The sequence below is a fragment of the Pelmatolapia mariae genome, linkage group LG5 (genome assembly GCF_036321145.2).
Source record: "Pelmatolapia mariae isolate MD_Pm_ZW linkage group LG5, Pm_UMD_F_2, whole genome shotgun sequence".
Lineage (NCBI taxonomy): Eukaryota > Metazoa > Chordata > Actinopteri > Cichliformes > Cichlidae > Pelmatolapia > Pelmatolapia mariae.
This window is the reverse complement of record NC_086231.1, coordinates 38,088,253-38,108,704: the sequence shown is the minus strand read 5'-3', so window position 1 is coordinate 38,108,704 and position 20,452 is coordinate 38,088,253. Positions and strand designations below refer to the sequence as shown.

Sequence of the window (20,452 nt, the reverse complement as noted above, 5' to 3'; positions counted from 1 at the left end):
TCGGCTGTTTTTTGGGTGTGTGTCGGGCTGTGAGTTGAAAAGCTACAGCCGGCTGTGTGGGTACACCAACCATGTGTGAAAAGTGGTCCATAACGTAATGCTTCAAAGCGTGTTCATGCAAACATTGTCGGGTCTGCCGTGGTACAATGGGACTTCTGCTCATGAACCTGTGTGCACAGCGTCTGCAAATCGGGGCTGTACAAAGTCACTTCATCTTTACACAAAACTGTAAGCTGTCATCTGTGAGGCGTGAGCGGTGTTTGTTTTTACCATAGTTCATGGTGGAGAATGGCTGCTCTGCTGAGTTTTGCTCTCTGTAGCCATATGAATGGCAAACTACACTGATTAGCAGCGGCATAGGCACACTTAAAATTTCTTCTGAAATTTTCGCTTTCTGGTTGTACTTACTGTGGCTTCCACATGTACCACGGGTTACTCTGTTATATTTTGCCTACCCTGGACTAACTTGGATGTCCTCTTAGTCCAAGTTAACAGGACATCTAGGGCTGTGCGGTATGACCAAAATCTCATATCCCGATGTAAGACATTTATCGTCCGATAATGATATAAATTACAAAAATGTAACATTTTCTGTAAATTCTGTGAATCTCGGGCAGCTCGACTTGCGTGAAGTGTTTCCAGCTGGGCGTCATGTACCTGGAGTCGAGTGTTTTAACCGATGCGTGAAACGATACATTTTTAGACCTAAGTTGTAACGGCCGCCGTTTCCTTTGTGAGTATTTATTACACAGCGTGCTGCGGGGAAAAGCCTGTTTTAACGTTTGAGTCTAAGGTTTATTTTTTAACACTTGACGGCTCTTTTTTGCTTCTCATCCGTAAACACTCTGCGTACTCTTTCACGTGGGTAAGTTTATTTTGAAAAGTCTCAATGGGATCTTGAGCTTTATTGTGAAAGGTTTATGTGGAAAATGAAAAAGGGGACACGCAATGGTTTTACCGTCGTTGTTGCTAACGACAACGCATAAATACAGGCGCTTGTCCATCGGTAGTGTGGTTATATTAAAAATAAGAGAAAGAGAGAACTTTAAGAAATGAATATAACCACTACAGTGACCATCAACACCATGAACAAATATTGCTGTAAACTCTTTATTTTGCGACACCACAAAACAAACGATAGCGTAAAATGAAACAATAGACGTTTTTATATCCTCATCCAATATATATTGTTATATCGAACAGCCCTAAGGACATCCATGGAAAATTCAGGAAATCCACCTGAATTTTCATCTTAGTGAATTATCTGCCTGTCCCTCTGCCAACTCCATTCAGAAAATACTTCTTTGTATTACTTATATTACGTGTTTTTCTTCTGTACCTGTTAAACTTTTACTTCAGTGTCCTGCATTTGGCTGCAAGAGTTGTGATGACCTTGGTCTGCAGTCTATGTTTCCTCCAGGAGAAACTGTTGTCTTACAAATCGGTTTAGAGGGTCCACATTTGTCTTCCATCCTGACTCAACATCACGATTGGCTCTCGCTGCCTCCCAGCAACCATACAATTGTGTTATTGACATCCTTACCTGGTGCCCGATCTCTGCCCATAAGCTGCCTATACAGTCTCACCAAATCAGAACACGAGCCAATGGAAAAATACACCCACCACTCATTAGCTGCTGACATCATCCCACCCTCGTCCTATTCCCTGGGAGCTGGATTTCTTGCATTAACTTTAGAGGTTTGAACTGTTAAAAACAAACAACCTTTACATCTGTTGTCTTCTCCCTTTTAACGTCTTCTGCAAAGAGCCACAATCTTTTCCGAAACATCTACGATCCCATTGCGACGAGTGGAAGGCCACCTTCTATACTCACCTGGGGCATCTACCCTGTCACACCACTTGGACTTACCAATGCTCTGGTTGTCTTCCAGGCCTTGGTAAATAATGTGCTTTGGGACTTCCTTAATTGCTTCATCTTTGTCTACTTGGATGATATTCTCATGTTTTCAAACCACTATAGTCATGTTTGGTACTCTGGTACTCTGAAGACTATTAGAGTAGAAACTATACTGTACAGAAGAAAAAAGTTCAGTCAGTGTTCTTTCAGGTGTTCATCACTGAGAAAGGGCAGGTGAAGGCAAGTCACACAACTCAGAAGCAGCTGTGGCATTTTGGGGGAATTTATCGATGGTTCATCAGGAGGTTCAGTAAGGTTGTCTTACCACTCGCCAGTCTAAACTCACCTAAAGTCCTGATAGAACAGCCTGCCCACCACACCTTTGACCTTTTAAAGGAATTCTGCAGCCTTACTTCATTTCTGGTTTCCATGCTTAGACAGAGTCAAAGGGCCAAACCGGGAGCTGTGTGGTACCGAACAGTCGGCCCACCTGAAACTCACAACTAATGGAACTCAAAGATCTCCACAGCCACAGGTCTTTCTCAAAGCATTCCTCAGTTACCAGCTCCAATGTTCCCATCTCAGGAGTGTGAGTTTTCAGTCTATTGGTCATTACCTTCATTGCTGTTTCTGGCTATGGAGAGCATCCCATGTACCATTACTAAGAACACACTGCCACCATATTCCAGCACCTATCTACTCTCCAGGTGAGAAAGTCTTTCAAAAGTGATTAATTACAAACTTAGTTTAAAAACTGTCTCTTGTTTACATTAGTGGATTTGAAACTGAGGCAATCAGCAACCCGTCCATCTAAAGCCACCCAGACACTGGGCTGCCACTGGCCAATCAAAGCATTCCATTCTCAAATTTCAGACACAGTCATTGTCAAGTACTGAAGAAATGCATACATTGTTAACCATGCTCAATGTGCAGCAGTGTATTTTACAAGCAGCTTCCCCCTCCACTTCACTAAATATATGCATCATATCTATTTTTGACTAAATGAGTGACAAACTGCAAGGAACACAGGAGGTGGGCACAAAATCAGACACAGGGAAGATCTGCTCACTGAGCCTCTATTGCCACCTTCTATTTCTATGGTACATACTACTGAAGTGTTAGAAGCAGATCGTGTAAGTATTGTCATGTTCAAGCTGCTACGCATTGTGCTCTATACTGCCACATCACAGTTTGGCCTTCCTCTCAGTCATACAACCCTCTATGTTTCTGATCCATGTGGGTCTTCGTAGTCACCAATATCTTTAAGCTTCATATTTCTCTTACAGTCGATACACTGACTACAACAACCAACTAAAATCTAGCTCAAAATCTATATCCTAGATTTTGGCATTCAGCACTATGGGATAATAGGTGTTATTTGCTTTAGCTATAGGTAGTTACGTTGTTGCTTGTTATTGTCTTTACATCATTATTAAAATAGTTAAAAAACAGCCAACATTAAGAGAAACACAATAAAGCAACCCAAACGTATCATTCAGTATGAAACTAACCCACTTCTACACATGTAAAGAGCAGTTAGGAGGTTAGACTGAGCTTCAGTGAGTCAGAAGGTTAGCACCATGTTACACCCTTAGGAGGTGAACAGGAAACCGAGCTGTCCTGACAGGAAGAGGAAACTCACCACCGTGGGGCTCAGAGGCATTGTAAGATGTGTCATTGTATGGCTCCTCTAGAAACAAGAGGCACACACAGTGGCACATCAATCTGCATGAAAACACTTTCACACAACCTGACAACAATGTTCAATGTAACAATGTTCAATGTAACAATGTTCAATGTAACAATGTTCAGTGTAACAATGTTCAGTGTAACAATGTTCAATGTAACAATGTTCAGTGTAACAATGTTCAGTGTAACAATGTTCAATGTAACAATGTTCAATGTAACAATGTTCAGTGTAACAATGTTCAGTGTAACAATGTTCAATGTAACAATGTTCAGTGTAACAATGTTCAGTGTAACAATGTTCAGTGTAACAATGTTCAATGTTCAAACAAGTTGTTGGAAGAACGAGCCACCATTTCACAATCTGGTCTTTCAGAGGCAGCATTAGGAAATCATCACAAAGGTTATGGTTTCGTGCATGTCATGTCATAACATCTTCTCTAGATAGATAGATGGGGTCTTACTCTACTTGGGTTAAAGTAGTGTATGTGTTCAAAACAGACAAAGCAGATAAGAGTTTAGCAGGAAACAGCAGCTCTAATGACACAACAGCAATAATCACTTTGGCAACTGACTGCTTCAGGATCTAACTCGTAATTAGTTTGTGTGTGTGTGTGTAAGTGTGTGTGTGTGTGTGTGTGTGTGTGTGTGAGTGTGAGTGTGTGTGTGTGTGTGTGTGTGTGTGTGTGTGTGTGTGTGTGTGTGTGTTGCACACTTACTGGTCTGAACTTTGAGTTTGTATGGGTTCTTCTCCTGGATGGTGTGTGTGAACAGAAAGCGAGCTTTGCAGCTGTAGTCTGTGTTTGCATCTTGGGCCAAAACATTGGAGAAGTAGAGGTCTCCATTAAGACCCATGGACACTCGTTTATCCTGAGGGATTGGACTCATATCTCAAGGTCACAAGAACAGACAGAAATGAAGAATAAGAGAGAAGGAATGAAACCACATCGACAAGTTTAGGATTTCATATATCAGCTGCAAGTTCAATGACGTTCAATGCTAGATTGGATCTGGGCAGCTCAGCGTGTAACTGAAAAGATGTAAAACAGGTTTTTGGCTGTAAAGTGGTCCTTCCAGGTCATTAAAAAGATATGTCTTTATTTTTAGATCTGGTTGAGTCAAAGTGCCTTCCTTCCATTTTTTAATACCTATGCAAGATTTCCTCTTGCAGTGAAAGAATGCAAAGAGGGGCCATGTCATCCGAGCAGCTGGGACTAATAAAACAAATACAGACCACTTCTATATTTGCCACAAGTATGTCTATGTTTGATCTAGAGGTCGACTAAATTTCTCAACTAGACTGAGTGCAACAGATGGTTATCCAACATTTTGATGTCTTTTAAACTTCCAATTCAGTTAAAACACAATGATGTCACTCCTTAAAAGCGTCCTGACATGTGACAAAGTTATCTTTCCAACAATTTTTTGTTAGGTCCAATATTTGCACCCAACATTTTTGTTGTTGCATGGACTCTGCTTGGCATTATAATCTTTTGTTGTGTCATCCATATATAGCTGCTTGAAGTATTACCATGACACATAAGTGATCTCTGGAAAAGCCAAAATGTCAACCTACAAACGCAGAAGTAACAATCTCTTCAGGGCTACTGGAGACAGTTTGTTGCTTCTATTTTCACATATAACTCAAATCAACATCAGCTGAAGCAAAATTGGTATGGCCCAGATCTGGCCCACACAACGTGCTTACACATGGCCCACATACTGCAAAGAATGACGGCCCTTTGGTGGCCCAGATCAGGTTTGCCAGAGGTGGCCCACACATGGGCCAGCACATGGCCAGTTGCAGACACACTGCTGGTCCTGTGCTGGCCCAGAACAGTTTCAACTCTGGCCCCAGATGTCAGCTTAATGTGTGCCTTAATCAAGCCATGTAATAACAACATGTGCATAATAGAGCAAAAGTAACATGACAGAACTCTGTTCACCACACAGTAAATGGAGCGATTCTTATATAGTGCTTTTCTATTCTCCCAGATCAGTGCTCTATACAACATGCCACATTCACACACTTTATCTAAACTGACTACTTCCAAACTACATTCATACAAATTCATATAAATCTGGGACTCTCCACCATTTGACCCTTAGAACTGAAGAAGCTTCTCAGATGAGAGGTGAAACGTCTTCAAGCAACTCAAAGAAGTCCAGACGCTTTTCTTTCCAAGCTCCTTAGACTACATTCATACACATTCACACTCTTGACATGCAGACTGGAGGAGCCAGGGATCGAACCACTAACCTTTTGATCAGTAGATGACCTGCTCTACCTCCTGAGCTGCAGCCACCCAGTGATAAACCTGAGTAAACCCTCACTAGGTTTTGAATAAAGTGTACACTCATAAACCTGTCAAACCTGCATTTGAAACATTGGCTACCATAGCAGTATAGTAATGCAACATGGCATTTGAGTGTCCTAACTAAAATAGGAAAGTAGGAACATAAATAGTGCCATCATTGCCAGACCTGGCCCACATCTGGTTGACATACACCCCGCCATGACACCAGTCAGTCAGAAGTGCCAGCTTGATGCTGGATCCAGGCCAGTCCTGTTTCCTATGAGTCTGGGCCACATACACCAAACCATAATCGGGCCAGACCTGTCTGCTATGTGGGATGCTGATGTGTTATTCTACAGTCACTACAGACAATCCTCCAGTACACCCACACAGATGTCAAGGCATCCCCCATTGTAAGTGTGCGATGGGTGACATAACCCATCTGACTGTTAACACAGAGCCCCAGGACCAATCAGCAGCTGGGCCAGCAATCCTAATGATGCATCGGTGTGTCTGGGCTGTACGACAAACTGCTCTGGCTTCCTGTGTTTGTGTCACAAGCTTTACGGTGAACAGGTCAGTTCAGGTTAACAGCCATTTACAGCAATGTCATTTTTCAAGCAGGACAAATGTCCAGTCTATATTTCAGTTTCAGTTTTACATACAGAATTATAGACTGGACTGAATAAAAATTGGTATTGTTCAACTAAATAGCTTCTTGCCTCTGGCTGTAAAACAGCTAATGGCTGGACATGAGGCCTGCTCTGTCAGCTAGCAGTGACATGAACTTGTGCAGACGCAGCCTAAGGACCAGAGCAGCACGAGGCGCCGGGAATCAGAAAGACATCACTTTATTTAGGACACAGGAGTCACCTCATACATCAAGGTAGCTGTGCTAAAGAACTTTAACAAAGCAATCAGGTTATCCCTAAGAATGAACGACTGATAGGTGAAGCCTGTCAGTCCACAGCACAGTCTGGGTTCTGATTCCTACAAGTGTCTCTCTAACAGCGAGGAAACAGATACCACATACTACGAAAAAGAAGTGGGTTCAGTGATTTGGGGAGTTTGAAACTCACTGCTGTCCATCCAGAAGGTGAACGGAGGAGGCAGACCTGGTGGGGGGTTGCAAGGTAGAACCAGTGGGGAGCCTTCAGTCACAGATACTGGCTCCAGCACCTCCTTAGGCCACAGAGGAGCCTCTGGAGGATTGGGGGAAATATGAACAACAGGATTCAGCTATTAGTTGAAAATATAAGAAATACAATTAGCACTGAGCTGTTGGTGCAGATAGATATCTGTCATCCATCCATGCATGCACTTATTACTCCAATGTTTCAAAGGGTGCGTTCTGCATATCACAAATGAATGAATAACATGTAAATAGTAATTAGTGTGTTCTGTGATCTTACTGGAGACCCGGAGCAGGATTTTGTTGGACAGAGACACTCCAAAGTCATTGGTGGCAAAACACTGGTATTCTCCCTCGTAGTCCTCTGGCCGACCTCCGCTGCGGAAGCCGATCTCCAGGGTTCCCGAGCGTTTTCGCATCGTCACCCTGGGATCTTTCCCAATATTGAAAAACTTCCCATTTCTTCGCCATGAAAACCTAAGATTCAATTGAAGAAATCAAAGAATTATATCTCTTATAACCTTGTTTTCCAAGAGCAGACAGTATCTATGTGTAACCACACTGACTGAAGAAAATGCAGGCAGGAAACACCGGGCAAAATATAACCACAAATAAACAGCAGCTCTCCAAATAATAAAAGGAAAAAAATCAAACTCAAATTAGATTTTTTGTTTGTGTTTTACATTATTTTTATGTTTGTCTTTCTCTGAAAGTGTCTGATTGTTTAGACGTATGTTTTGCTTTTGAGCTGAAATTTCAGTGGAGACGACATGATGATGATGATGATGATGAGCCTGTATTTGTCGCTGCAGTGTTACACGCACATATTCACATGCTTCATGTCGATGCTAAATGTTGCACTTTGCTTCACGTTGACTTTTCTACCTCTGCCAGTTTTAAATACTCAGCATTTTCTCCTGTTTGTCAACTCAGGACTGCACTGTACAATTTCTTTACCCAGTGTTGTAGTATAATAGCTTGTATGTGTATACATTTTGTTTGTTTTTAACTACCTCTGTCTAGTCTATTTTGTAGTGTGTTTGTAAAAAAGTACAATTTCACCACACCATTGCAAACTAAGGTTTTCTTTTCTTCTCAGACTGGAAGCCCAAATGAAATCCCAGTAAGTCACATTTGTAGAAATAAGTGATGTTAAGAACAAAATCTTTTCCTTTCAGAAAAGGTAAATGACAATATCATTTCTGTGAGTGTACGGCTGATAGGTTTATATTAAACACATCAGACACTAAGGACACACTACCACTATGATAATGATCTTTTCATTGTTTAACAAGCAGAAAATGCCAAAGTTCTCTGCTTGTTACCAGGTGACATAAGGCACTGCTGATCAATGCGCTCGACTAACTGTTCAGAAGAAACCAGTACGTGACATATACACTGTGACCACCAGCCGATGTTTGGCAGTTTTCTGGTACGCTAAAAAGGAAAGACCACAGAAATAATCTTAGTGATGCAACTGGTGCTGCCCAACATGGACACAACACGATTTCCAGAACAAATAAAAGTCCCTCATTCAACAGTGAGAGTGATCATGCACAAATGGAAATCAAGCCTCCCAGGATATACATACCAACCAAGGTCACACTGAGGTCACACAACGCTCAGAGAAACTGCAAGAACTCCATCTTAGTACGTTCAAAGTTCATCACAGTACAGTTTGATAAAGACTAACCAAGCATGGTTTCTTTGGAAAATCTACCAGGAGAAGCATCTTCATCCATTCAAACATGTCGTTTGTTTTAGTATCTTCTAAGGACCTGATTCAGTCCTAATAAACAAAACCCTACAATTAATGTAGGGTATGTAGGATGTATTTTCTTTTTCACATGACTGTATATTACTCAACTGTTATATGAAGGCAGTACAAATATCCACCACACAGTCTACACGTGCGTTTAGTAATACTTTAATCCGTGTGGTTGGTTAGTGAGGAACACCGAATATTCTTACATAAGTCAGCTCTAGTTTTAGTGAGGCGTGGGGATTTACAAGCAAAGCTTCCCGTCGTTTTTCAGCAAGTAACAGCTGGTAACCAGGAGAGTGTGTGTGTGTGTGTGTGTGTGTGTGTGTGTGTGTGTGTGTGTGTGTGTGTGTGTGTGTGTGTGTGTGTGTGTGTACGGGTTCGTACTATCCTGGTGGGGACCAAAATCTGACTTTTACTATCCTGGTGGGGACTTTCTGCACCGTGGGGACCAAAATCCAGGTCCCCTCGGGGTTGAAAGCAATTTTCACACTCAAAATGCAGTTTTACTGTCAGGGTTACAATTAGGTTATGGTTAGGTTTAGGGTAAGGGTTAGGGTTAGGCATTCATTTTTAATGGTTAGGGTTAGGGTAAGGGGCTAGGGAAAGCATTATGTCAATGGGATGTCCCCACGAGGATAGCAAACCAGACTGTGTGTGTGTGTGTGTGTGTGTGTGTGAGGCTGTGACTTGGTGTTAGCTATTCCTTTCAGCCTCATCCCCGTGTGTGAGAACAATATGAGAAAGAGACATCAAATGCTCCAGAGCAACAGAGGGACAGAGAAAGGTATACAAACACTGTAAACCAATGTGACAGCTCAGTTGTGTATGAGCCTCGGTGCTTAGCAGAGTAAACAGATTAATATTTCTAAAACTATGGATGGCTTTATTGATCCAAACGTCTGTATCTTGTGGTTCCCATAATTTACTCCAATGCTCTCTTCTGGCTTTTCCTTGACCCAAACTTTTTAAGAACTCACATCTCTGAGGTTCTTTCAACACCTGTTGTGGAGATGGCCCAGCAGCAGCTGCACTTTTTCGAGGGTTTAAGGAGGAATCAGTCGGTGCTGGTGAACTTTTACCATTCTATTCTGCCATTACTGTGTTGTATGCCGGCTGTACAGTGGCTGAAAAGAAAGGACTGCAGAGGTTGATGAGGTCAGCTGGTCTCTGGATGAGACTATAAGCCCTTGATGTCTTCTCTGACCGACCTCGTCAACTGGAAGGGTAGGAACCTGAGAAGGTTCCTCATCCGTGGTTCCCTCATCACAGACTTCAACGGGTCTCAGGTGGTGGAGTCCGGTACGCGGCCTGTAGATGGCCTTTGAGTAGGGAGGATTGCCATAGTCTGCCAATGGACTGTGTATGTTTTTAACTCTCTGAGCCTAGGAAAGGTTGAGGTCTTGTACAACCCTTTGGGTGGTGCTCGGAGCCTCTCCACTCCCTTGTCAGCCTCATCAGCTGCAGTATAAATGAAGCAGCTTTGCAGCCCAGTCTCTGCTAGATTATTATACTCACCTCTACAACTTACCTGCCTGCTTACCCTTCAACAGCTTCTTCCCTCGTGGGGAAATCCTTTTTGAAATCCTCTGCAAAAAATCACCTGGACTAACTTATGTCTGTCCCCTTTAGCCTGCTTCCCTAGACCTGTGCAGTTCCCAGACTTCCGTTTCCTCCCTGTTGCAACATACAAAGTGCACATGTGTCCATATAAAAGCCTTTTGTCCATAACTGTTCCCGGTGGCCCTTGTTTTGATGTTGCTCCTGAGTCACCGCTTCAGCTGGCCACCATCAGCTGGACCAGAGAATAAACAGTATTAAAGTAGCAGGAGTAAAAAAGTAGAATGCTTACATAAAATATTGTTCTTGTTCTATGACAGTAAAGACGGTAAAGGTAAAACATTTGTCATTTGTAAGTTTGCTCACTGATACAGAAATGAACAAGCTCTCATTTTTATGGTAGTGCAATTTTAATGGAGAGAGACAGAATATCAACCAGAAATCCAGAAAAAGAACATTACATAAAGGTTATATATTGAAGTGGATGTCACTGAGCGAAACAAGTATAGATCCCCTACAAACCAGCCAGAATTCTGGTTCCCACAGACTGGCTCAGTGGCACACAGACTGTAATCAGTCAATCAATGACAAAACCTCCTCATCCAATCTCATTATGTGTATAAAGCACACCTGTCCACAGAAGCATTTTCTTCCATTCCAACCTCTCCATCACCATGGGCAAGGACGAAGAGCTGTCAAAGCATGTCACAAGACTGCAGACCCACATAAGACTGGAATGGACATCAGCAAGAAGCTTGGTGACACGGTGGCAGCTTTTGGTGCAATGATTCACAAATGGAAAATATCGTATAATTCATGGTAAATGGTGGCCTCGCCAGTCTCCAGAGCTCAAACCTATAGAAAGTCTATGGTCTTTATGGTTTTGAGGTCTGACAGCCTAAACTTGGCCAAAACTGGACTCAAGCAAAATGAAATGATCCCAGAGCAGCTGAAAAGAATGAAGGTGTTGCAATGGCCCAGTCAAGATCCATCAAGCGAAGTGGAACAGTGTGGCTGCACGTCGACACAGCTGGGAGATGAATGCCTACAAAGCTGTGACAACACTCAACAATGTTGCAACACAGCAACAGGAAGATGTGCCAAAATCTTCCTGTTGCTTCCATAATGATGTGACAAACTTATTAAGTTATATACAAAAACCTCAATGTTTTTCACACAATACATCTGCATTTTGGCTTAATTTGTACAAACAAGTAATTCCACTGTGTCATTCGTTGTTCTTTATGGATGCTTTGTTTTTACCATGACTCATGTTGGGAGTGTGTGTGTGAGCTTACGTTGGCACTGGGTTGCCCTTGGCCTCACACTCAATGATGATGTTATCTCTGGGGTCCACAATGTAGTTCTTTACTGACTGTTTCATGATAGTTGGGGGCTGCTTCACTGGGAGAGAGAAACAAGACACTAGCTTTGGTAGAAGTTCACCACCTAATCACATCCACTGGAAGAAAATACAGCATTATATTTGTAAAGAGCCATCATGGTATGGTATTTGATACTTTCTATGAATGTTTAAGATGTTGAACACTTTCTATTATTACTGTGCTTTAGTAATAATGCAAACAGACAAACAGTCACTTGTAGCAGGCCCATAAATCAACGTCTGATGAAAACTCTAGTACATTTATACTAGACTGTTGAGTTTAGTATGGAAATGTTATGTGAGGGGGGCTCCACAAGGACGACCTGGGACTAAATAGAGCATTGTTTATAAGAAACTGTTCAATAAATTCCATTTTTCTAAGTTTGAGAGATATTTGCTGAGATGGAAAAAGAGACTGGAAATAAAAGAAAGTTGAGATGTCCTTGATTGCATTTGTGCTTGGCTCACTTTTTCACATGCTGCATCACAAATGTGCATGTCCTACAAAGTCAGGTCATCAGCAGAATGTTTCCCAATTTTACTTTTATCAAAGTCAATGACATGTCAGAAAGACCCAGACTGTAATATAGAAGCACAGGAGTGACATCGAAGGCTCTTATGTTTTTAATGCACGTGCTTTGGCTTACTAAGTGCATACTTTTGCTTTCACTTGCAACTGCTTGGTCAGGGTTAGACTGTGTATGAGGTTAAAATATGTTTATTGTATTCTTGAGTTTTAACTTTGCACTTAAAAATAATGATGATCCTCCAGTGCATTCAAATCTGGTCTTAAGTGGTCGTTTGTGAGGATTCATGACGGTGTTGATGGAGTCACAGCGCTGTTTTAATATTACAGTTTGGACCTTTTTTAACAAATGCCACTGGCTTTGTTAAAACAACCATATATGACCCTCTGAGTGAAGGACAACAGGTTTGCTCTGTACTGAACGTGGGGACAAAAACATGTTACACTTACAGTCTTGCTGGATCTTTGCTGTTAGTCCAAAGTAACGCCAAGGAGAAACAGAATAAGATGCACAAGTTGTGATTGTTAATCATATTAGAGACAAATACACATTAATATTGTACTATGTTACAGCTGTTATCATACACAGCTCAGTGGTTCCCAACTGGCCCACTAAGCTCATTTTAAGTGGGTCAACAACAATATTTAACAGTGGTAAAAATTCATGAAGTACTCCATGTAGGTGTGACTGTCTACAACCAGCTCTGTCAAGTATGTCACTGTAGCTTTGCTATGTTGAGCTAACCCAGCAAGACAAGCACGAGCAGAGCCAATCATTTCAAGGAACGATCACGTGGGTACATTTATCTGTAGTATGGAAGCAGGTGTTCTCAGTAAAGGGCCCTCAGGTAGCAGACATGGCTGGGTTAGATCATTCTGAGAAAGGACTGCTTTGGTTTCCTGCAGACAATCCGTCTCCATATAAAGCTTTGGAGTCAGGTCCACATGCCAAGCACAAGGTTATCAAATAAGTGCACAGCATATACTTTCACCAAAAGGTGGAAGCTCGAGGAAGTGTTAATAGGAGGCTCCATATGAAGGTGCTAATTTCTTGGGTTTTTTATATACACATTTCAAGACTTATAGATAAGATCTATACATATCTTCACAGACACTATTTTTATCTTGAAAGTACTTTTTCCTCTTTTTAGATCTCACAAGTGCATTACTGGGTATAGTGGTTTACACATTTGCATAACAGGCCAAAGATCTCCAGTTCAGTCCCAAGATGATGCACAGATGCTTTTCAGGTTGCATCAAACCTGCAGGGCGACTCTTTACAAAGGGAGCAGCCAAAAGTAGAACAGCTTTACTTTTGTCCAGTCACAGCAAGAGATGTGAACCCACTGTCCAGCAGAACTGATGTGTCTTCATGGCCAGTAGAGAACCACTGTTATAGCTTGCGTGTGTAAGTATGTACTATATTAACTGTTTAAAAAAAAAAACCTAGGAGTGGGAACGCTAGTGAAATCAAATAGAGGAACGGTGGATAAAGACTTACCTGTAGTGAGTTCACATGCCAGGAAAGGACACGCAGTGTGGGACAGAGAGACAACATACTATTACAGCACTTTACCAAAGGAAATATACAGAAGATTGTGTTATGTGCAGAGTACAATAAGAATCATTTATTTAGTTTGTAGACTCTTAGTACAAAAACGCGCTCGCTGGACTCAGAAGTCCGTCATTTCTCACAGTAATTAGTATACTGAGATGGATACACTGGAACGTCCTGAAAACTATTTTAAACTTGGATGCAAATGATTTTGGTGTCAGTGAGGCTGCTGTTGTCAATCATTTCCAAGTATCTCCCAAAAGCTCCACCCTACTCTCAAAGGATGTTTTCACTTTTCACCCAAAGAATAAACTAAAACAACCTGACATAGATTTCCTCAAACATGCTCATGTGGGTAGAGTATATAGTAGGAACACTATCAGATGTGTACCCTACATTCACAATAACTGCATGATTCACTTCCACTGCTCGCCACACTTGCATTAAGTTGAAAAATGATCTCCCCTTTTCAAATAAGGGGAGTAGCAGAGCTTATTTGTTCGGTGTCACGTTGTGTCAGAAGTATATGCTTAAAGGGTTAAACGGTGAGCTGAAGCCAGGGCCCTCAATGGTAAATGGTAAATGGCCTGTATTTATATAGCGCTTTACTAGTCCCTAAGGACCCCAAAGCGCTTTACATATCCAGTCATCCACCCATCCACACACACATTCACACACTGGTGATGGCAAGCTACGTTGTAGCCACAGCCACAAAACATCACACTGTTAGAAAACTGTAGTGTGGAGCTACAGTAGCATCTATATAGTTTTGATGCAGCTTTAGGTGACTTACGGTCTTCTGGGACTTCAATGGGTGCTGCTTCCTGCCACAGTAGCAGCAGTAATGACATGAAAGTCAGGGCTGCATGCTTGTCCTGCCACAACATCTCTGTCCCTCCGATTGGCTGTTTGCCCCCTCAACGTTGGCTAGACTCTGTCCTGACAGCCGTGCTGATAACCTGTGAGCAGGCAGACAAAGAGAGACACATTAGATGAAGACAGTGTAGTAGACTGACAGTATATGTACAACAGACACGTGTGTGTGTGTGGGGGGGGGGGGGGGGGGGGGGCTGAGTGTGTAGCTGCATAGACCCATTCTGGCATGAAGAGCTGTTTGTTGGCCTGGCCTACATTCACAGCTGAGTCCCTGTGTGCGTCCCTAGAGAGTGCAGCCCAGAAACAAACCCAAGCATGAGCGCTGGGCTCAGCCTTATCACAGGAGGGCCCACGCTGTTGGTTCACAAAACAGAATGTGGAGGAGTTTAGAAAAGTGTTCAGACATAATAATGAGGAAAGGGATCATCTGAACATTATCTTATTACCAACTTTATTTTGTGTTTTAAGGGTTGTTTTGGATTTAAGATCATTTGAGCCCCCATTTCATTGGACTGGGGAATTATTCCTCTTATCTTAATATTGTAGAGGAATCGTTAAAGCACTGTGGTTTGCAGGTCTTATATGTGAATGCAGTTTATATGTGATAAACAGCATTTAGCATTTAACACACTAAACACTGTATGCAAGGGACCAAACCAATGGTACCAGGAGCTTTTGATTTATCACTTTAAAATATGATTTTAATGAAAAGGTTATAGAGGAAAAGGGTTTGTCAAGAGAGGACCTCAAGTCCATGAAGATCATGGAAGAATCTGCAACAATGGAAGATGGACACCACTGATTGAAGTTACCTTTTAAAAAGGATAGCATAAAGATGCCAAACAATTTCTCCATAGTGAAACAAAGATTGCAAAGTCTAAAACGAAAACTTCTTAACGATGAACAGTTGCATAAAGAATATAAAAGCTTCATGGACGAGATGATAAGTAACGGATATGCAGAGCAAATACCTTCAGAGCAAATGGCTTGTGAAAATGGAAAGAAGTGGTACATTCCTCATCACGCTGTCTACCATCCCAGGAAGGATCTATAAGAATTGTATTTGACTGTGGGGCATCATTCCAGGGGACATCATTAAACAAGCGCTTGGGGTTTTGCTTAGATTTCGACAGGATCCAGTCGCATTTATGGGTGACATAAAGACAACAAAGGACATAACTGAGTTTCGCATGAATGTTCATCTGTTCGGTGCAGTATCTTCCCCGAGCTGTGCCAGTTTCGCTTTGAGAAAAACAGCTGAGGACAATCAAACTGAATTCCTAGACAAGACATGTGAAGCAGTAAAAGAGAACTTCTATGTGGACGACTGTTTGAAGAGCAGGGCCTCCACCTTAGATGCTGTTGATTTGGTCAAAGATCTTTCAGCACTTTGTCAAAGGGGAGGATTTACACTGACCAAGTGGGTCAGTAACAATCGCACCCTGTTGCAAAGAAAAGAATTAAATCTTGATAGAGACAAACTTCCCGTAGAAAGAGCTCTGGGCTTGCAGTGTGTGTGGAAACTGATAGATTCAACTTTAAAATGGATGCTTGGGGGTAGCTGTGGCTCAGGTGGTAGAGCAGATCAGCTACTGATTGGAAGGTTGGTGGTTCAATCATTGGCTTCCCCAGTCTGCATGTCAAATATCCTTGGGCAAGATATTAACCCCAAGTTGCCCTCCGATGCATCCATTGGAGTATGAATGTGTGTGAATGTAGATTAGTTTGCACTTGTGTTTAGAAGTGCTTGTGTGAATGTGGCATGTTGTATAGAGTGCTTTGAGTACTCCGAGAGTAGAAAAGCGCTATATAAGAATCAGTCCATTTACCACGTTCCTCAAAAATCCTGTACTGGATGTGGAATGTTGTCAATATCAGGCTCTATTTACGATCCACTGGGATTTCTTGCACCAGTCTTGCTGCCTGCCAAAAGAATGCAGCAGGATCTTTCCACAAGGAAATTGGGATGGGATGAACCAATACCCCAAAACATGTTGCAAAAGTGGAAAAGTTGGCTCAGTGATTTGCAAATGCTTTCTCATTTCAAGGTTAAAAGGTGTATACAACCAAGAGAGTTTGGACCCTTTCACACATGCACAGCTACACCATTTTTCAGATGCCGGTGAATCTGGATATGGGACTGTTTCATATCTGCGCATGCAAGACAGTAGGAAATCCATCCAGATTCCACCCACAGGCCAGCCGGCTCATCATCCACATCGGCACCAATGACATCCCCAAACAGCAATCTGAGCTGCTGAAGCTGGACTTCCTCCAACTCTTCAGCCTCCTTGGTCAGTTGCAGGTGAGCGCTTTTATCTCCGGGCCCACCCCCACCTGCGGCAGAGGGATAGGCCGTTTCAGCCGGCTGCTCAGCCTTAACACCTGGCTTTCCTCCGCCTGTATCTCCCACGGTGTGGGTTTTACTAACAATTTTGATGCCTTCTGGGAGAGGAGGCATCTTTTTGGGGCAGACGGGCTCCACCTCAACGCCTGGGGACGCCGTTTGCTGTCCGCCAATTTGGTATTTGGCCTACAGCACTCCGGCACACGGCCCTGTCACTACCCCAAACCGACATTACCTGCTGATCTGTCCGCCACTGACTGATGTCCCCCTGGTCCCAGCTCCTATATTTGTTCCACTTTTAACAGTAATACACAAAACTCTGGACTCGGACCTCTCTCTCCCACAGTCAACACAATACCCGTCATAATCACAAACAGAGAGCAACAGAATTATCATAAATCCAGTAACTCCAAAAACATTAATAACCTCCGGCCTCTTCAAAAATGTCAGCATTCATTGAACTCTGTCAAAAATCCACCAGTCTCGATCAGTATGGCACTTTTAAATGTCCGCTCTCTGTTGAACAAGTCTTTTATTATTAATGATTTAATTTTAGATAATAAACTTGATTGTTTATTTTTAACTGAAACATGGCTGGGTTCGGATGCACCAGTTGTTCTCACTGAGGCCTCCCCACCAAATTTTAATTTCTCTTTTTCTATTAGAAGTGGTAAGAGAGGTGGTGGGACTGCATCTTTAACCAACAACACACTCACCACCAAACAAATTTTATTTGATCATTTTACCACTTTCGAATTCCACGCTATTGTTTTTATCAGCCCTCCAGTTTTATCTGTCACAATTTATAGACCACCTAAAGACAGTGCTACTTTTATCAAGGAATTCTCAGAATTTTTAACAAACATACACTCAAAATATAACATGATAATTTTAACCGGTGATTTTAACCTGCACATAGATAATCCGTCTGACCCTGCATCAAAAGAATTCTTAAACATTCTTCATTGTATGGATTTTACCCAGCACGTCACGCAGCCGACTCACAACAGAGGACACACTCTGGACCTGGTCATCACCCATGGGCTGTCCACCAGTGTGTCCTCTGCTGTTGACTTGGCTGTCTCTGACCACTACTGTGTGTTTTTTAACATCACCGGTTTTATTCAGCGGGAGACCTCGGTGCGAACTGTGAGGAGGCGCTATCTAACCTCTGAAGTGGCTGCAAATTTTACCAGGGTTTTAGACGAATGCCCCCCTGTGATTCTACCTGCACCCTGTGATTTTATTTTTAATCATTTTAACAGCAAACTGAAGAAAAGCCTTGACTCCGTTGCTCCACTCACCACCAAAAAGATTAACGTAAAACGTGTATCACCCTGGAGAAACGAAGAAGTCAAAACACTCAAAAGAAATTGCAGGGCAGCAGAAAGGAAAAATAAAAATGAAATCAACCATCAAATACTTTGCAAGCAACTTAAAATGTACAATAATACACTAAGGAATTCAAGAAATTCATACTTCTCCAAAATAATCAGTAATAACAAAAATAATCCCAAGGTCCTCTTCTCCACCATAGATCATTTATTTAACCCTGATTTTAACAGCTCCCAAAGAAGCCCCACAGACTCGCTCTGTGAGCAGTTTGCAGACCACTTCAGGGGAAAAATCAACACCATCAGATGTGATATTTTATCTTCTCGTGATATGATTTTAAACACATCTGAGGGCTCGATTGTTCCTGAGGAGACACTGGACAGCTTTGTCCTGGTTAATGCTGAGAACCTTAAGAAAGTTTTCTCCACAGTGAGACCCACCACATGTCTTTTAGATCCAATCCCCTCTCCACTTTTTAAAACACTTTATGGATTTTTTGAAGCTGAGCTTTTATACATGATGAATTGCTCTCTTCAGTTGGGTGTCTTCCCTGCTGCCTTTAAAACGGCGGTGGTGAGGCCCCTTCTGAAGAAGAGCAATTTGGATTGTAATGATTTTAATAACTACAGACCTGTATCCAACTTACCATTTTTAAGTAAAATTTTAGAAAAACTTGTTTTTACTCAGATTAATGACTTTCTGAATGATAAACAGATCCTGGAGATATTTCAGTCTGGATTTAGGGTGAACCACAGCACAGAGACCGCTCTCCTAAAGGTTTTAAATGATCTTAGATGTAACTGGGACTCCCAGAAGCTCTCAGTCCTGGTGCTACTGGATCTAAGCGCAGCCTTTGATACAGTAGACCACACTATACTTTTAAACAGATTGAAACACATGGTGGGCCTCTCTGGTGCTGTACACAACTGGTTCACTTCCTATCTCTCAGACAGAACTTTTATGGTGTGTATGGATACATGCTCCTCTAAGATCCATAAAATGACATGTGGTGTGCCTCAAGGGTCGGTTTTAGGCCCTGTACTTTTTAATTTGTATATGCTCCCTCTTGGCGGTGTCATCAGGAGGCATGGAGTGAACTTCCACAGTTACGCTGATGACACTCAGCTGTACATCTCCGTGTCTCCTGATGACACCAGACCAATGGATGCCCTTTTTAACTGTATTCTAGATATAAGATCTTGGATGGCAGAAAACTTTTTACAGCTTAACCAGGACAAAACTGAAGTTTTAATCATCGGTCCTGAGGCTCAGAGAGAGAAACTCTTGTCTAAATTACAGGCATTTTCACTATGCCCTTCACTACAAGTGAAAAACCTGGGTGTTATTTTCGACTCTGAGCTTGGTTTTATCCCACATATTAAACATGTAACCAAAATTGGATTTTATCATCTAAAAAATATAGCCAGAGTCCGCCCTATTCTCTCTCGGGCCAACACGGAGATGTTGATGCATGCTTTTATTACCAGTCGCATTGATTACTGTAATGCCCTGCTCTCTGGTCTCCCCAAAAAGAATATTCAATTCAATTCAATTCAATTTTATTTATATAGCGCCAAATCACAACAAAAGTCGCCTCAAATATTTCACCGTTACAACTTTTACAAAACTCTGCAGCTCGTTACACACATTACACCGGTTTTAGAGTCGCTGCATTGGCTCCCCGTGTGTTTCAGGATCGATTTTAAAGTTCTTTTATTGGTTTTTAAATGTCTTAATGGTCTTGGGCCTTCTTATTTCTCAGATTTGCTTTTACCATATGAACCCTCGCGGACCCTGAGGTCCTCTGGTACTGGCCTTTTGATTGTCCCTAAAGTCAGGACACATACTCACGAAGAGGCAGCTTTTCAGTGGTATGGTCCTCGACTGTGGAACAGCCTGCCGGAGGAGCTCAGGGCCGCAGAGAACGTTCATGTTTTTAAGAACAGGCTCAAGACCCACCTTTTTAATTTAGCTTTCACCTAATGTTTATTTATTTTATGCTTATTTATTCTATCCTGTTATTCTATTTATATTATTAATTTAGGTTTTACCTAATATTTATTGATTTTATTCTTATTCATTTTTTATCTTCTTACTCTATTTATATTTATATTTATATTGTATCACATTCTTA

At 41.9% G+C, this 20,452-nt stretch overlaps 1 protein-coding gene across 27 annotated transcripts in view; it reads right to left on the bottom strand.

Annotated features, from left to right (window-relative positions):
• The window catches only part of nfasca (neurofascin homolog (chicken) a), a 145,448-nt gene that overhangs the window by 52,122 nt on the left and 72,874 nt on the right, over positions 1 to 20,452 (bottom strand). For 21 of the 27 annotated variants that reach the window (XR_010093956.1, XR_010093959.1, XR_010093957.1 and 18 more), the window contains 7 exons: positions 14,554 to 14,719; positions 12,656 to 12,673; positions 11,594 to 11,699; positions 7,254 to 7,450; positions 6,921 to 7,043; positions 4,264 to 4,434; positions 3,501 to 3,548 (listed from right to left, as the gene is read on the bottom strand). Coding sequence is in view for 23 of the 27 variants with exons in the window: in XM_063474932.1 (XP_063331002.1) it covers positions 3,501 to 3,548; positions 4,264 to 4,434; positions 6,921 to 7,043; positions 7,254 to 7,450; positions 11,594 to 11,699; positions 12,656 to 12,673; positions 14,554 to 14,647 (757 nt within the window). In the remaining 4 variants the exon portion in view is untranslated. The remainder of the gene's footprint in view (positions 1 to 3,500; positions 3,549 to 4,263; positions 4,435 to 6,920; positions 7,044 to 7,253; positions 7,451 to 11,593; positions 11,700 to 12,655; positions 12,674 to 14,553; positions 14,720 to 20,452) is intronic. The other 6 variants (XM_063474938.1, XM_063474953.1, XM_063474940.1 and 3 more) reach the window with 3 other exon arrangements.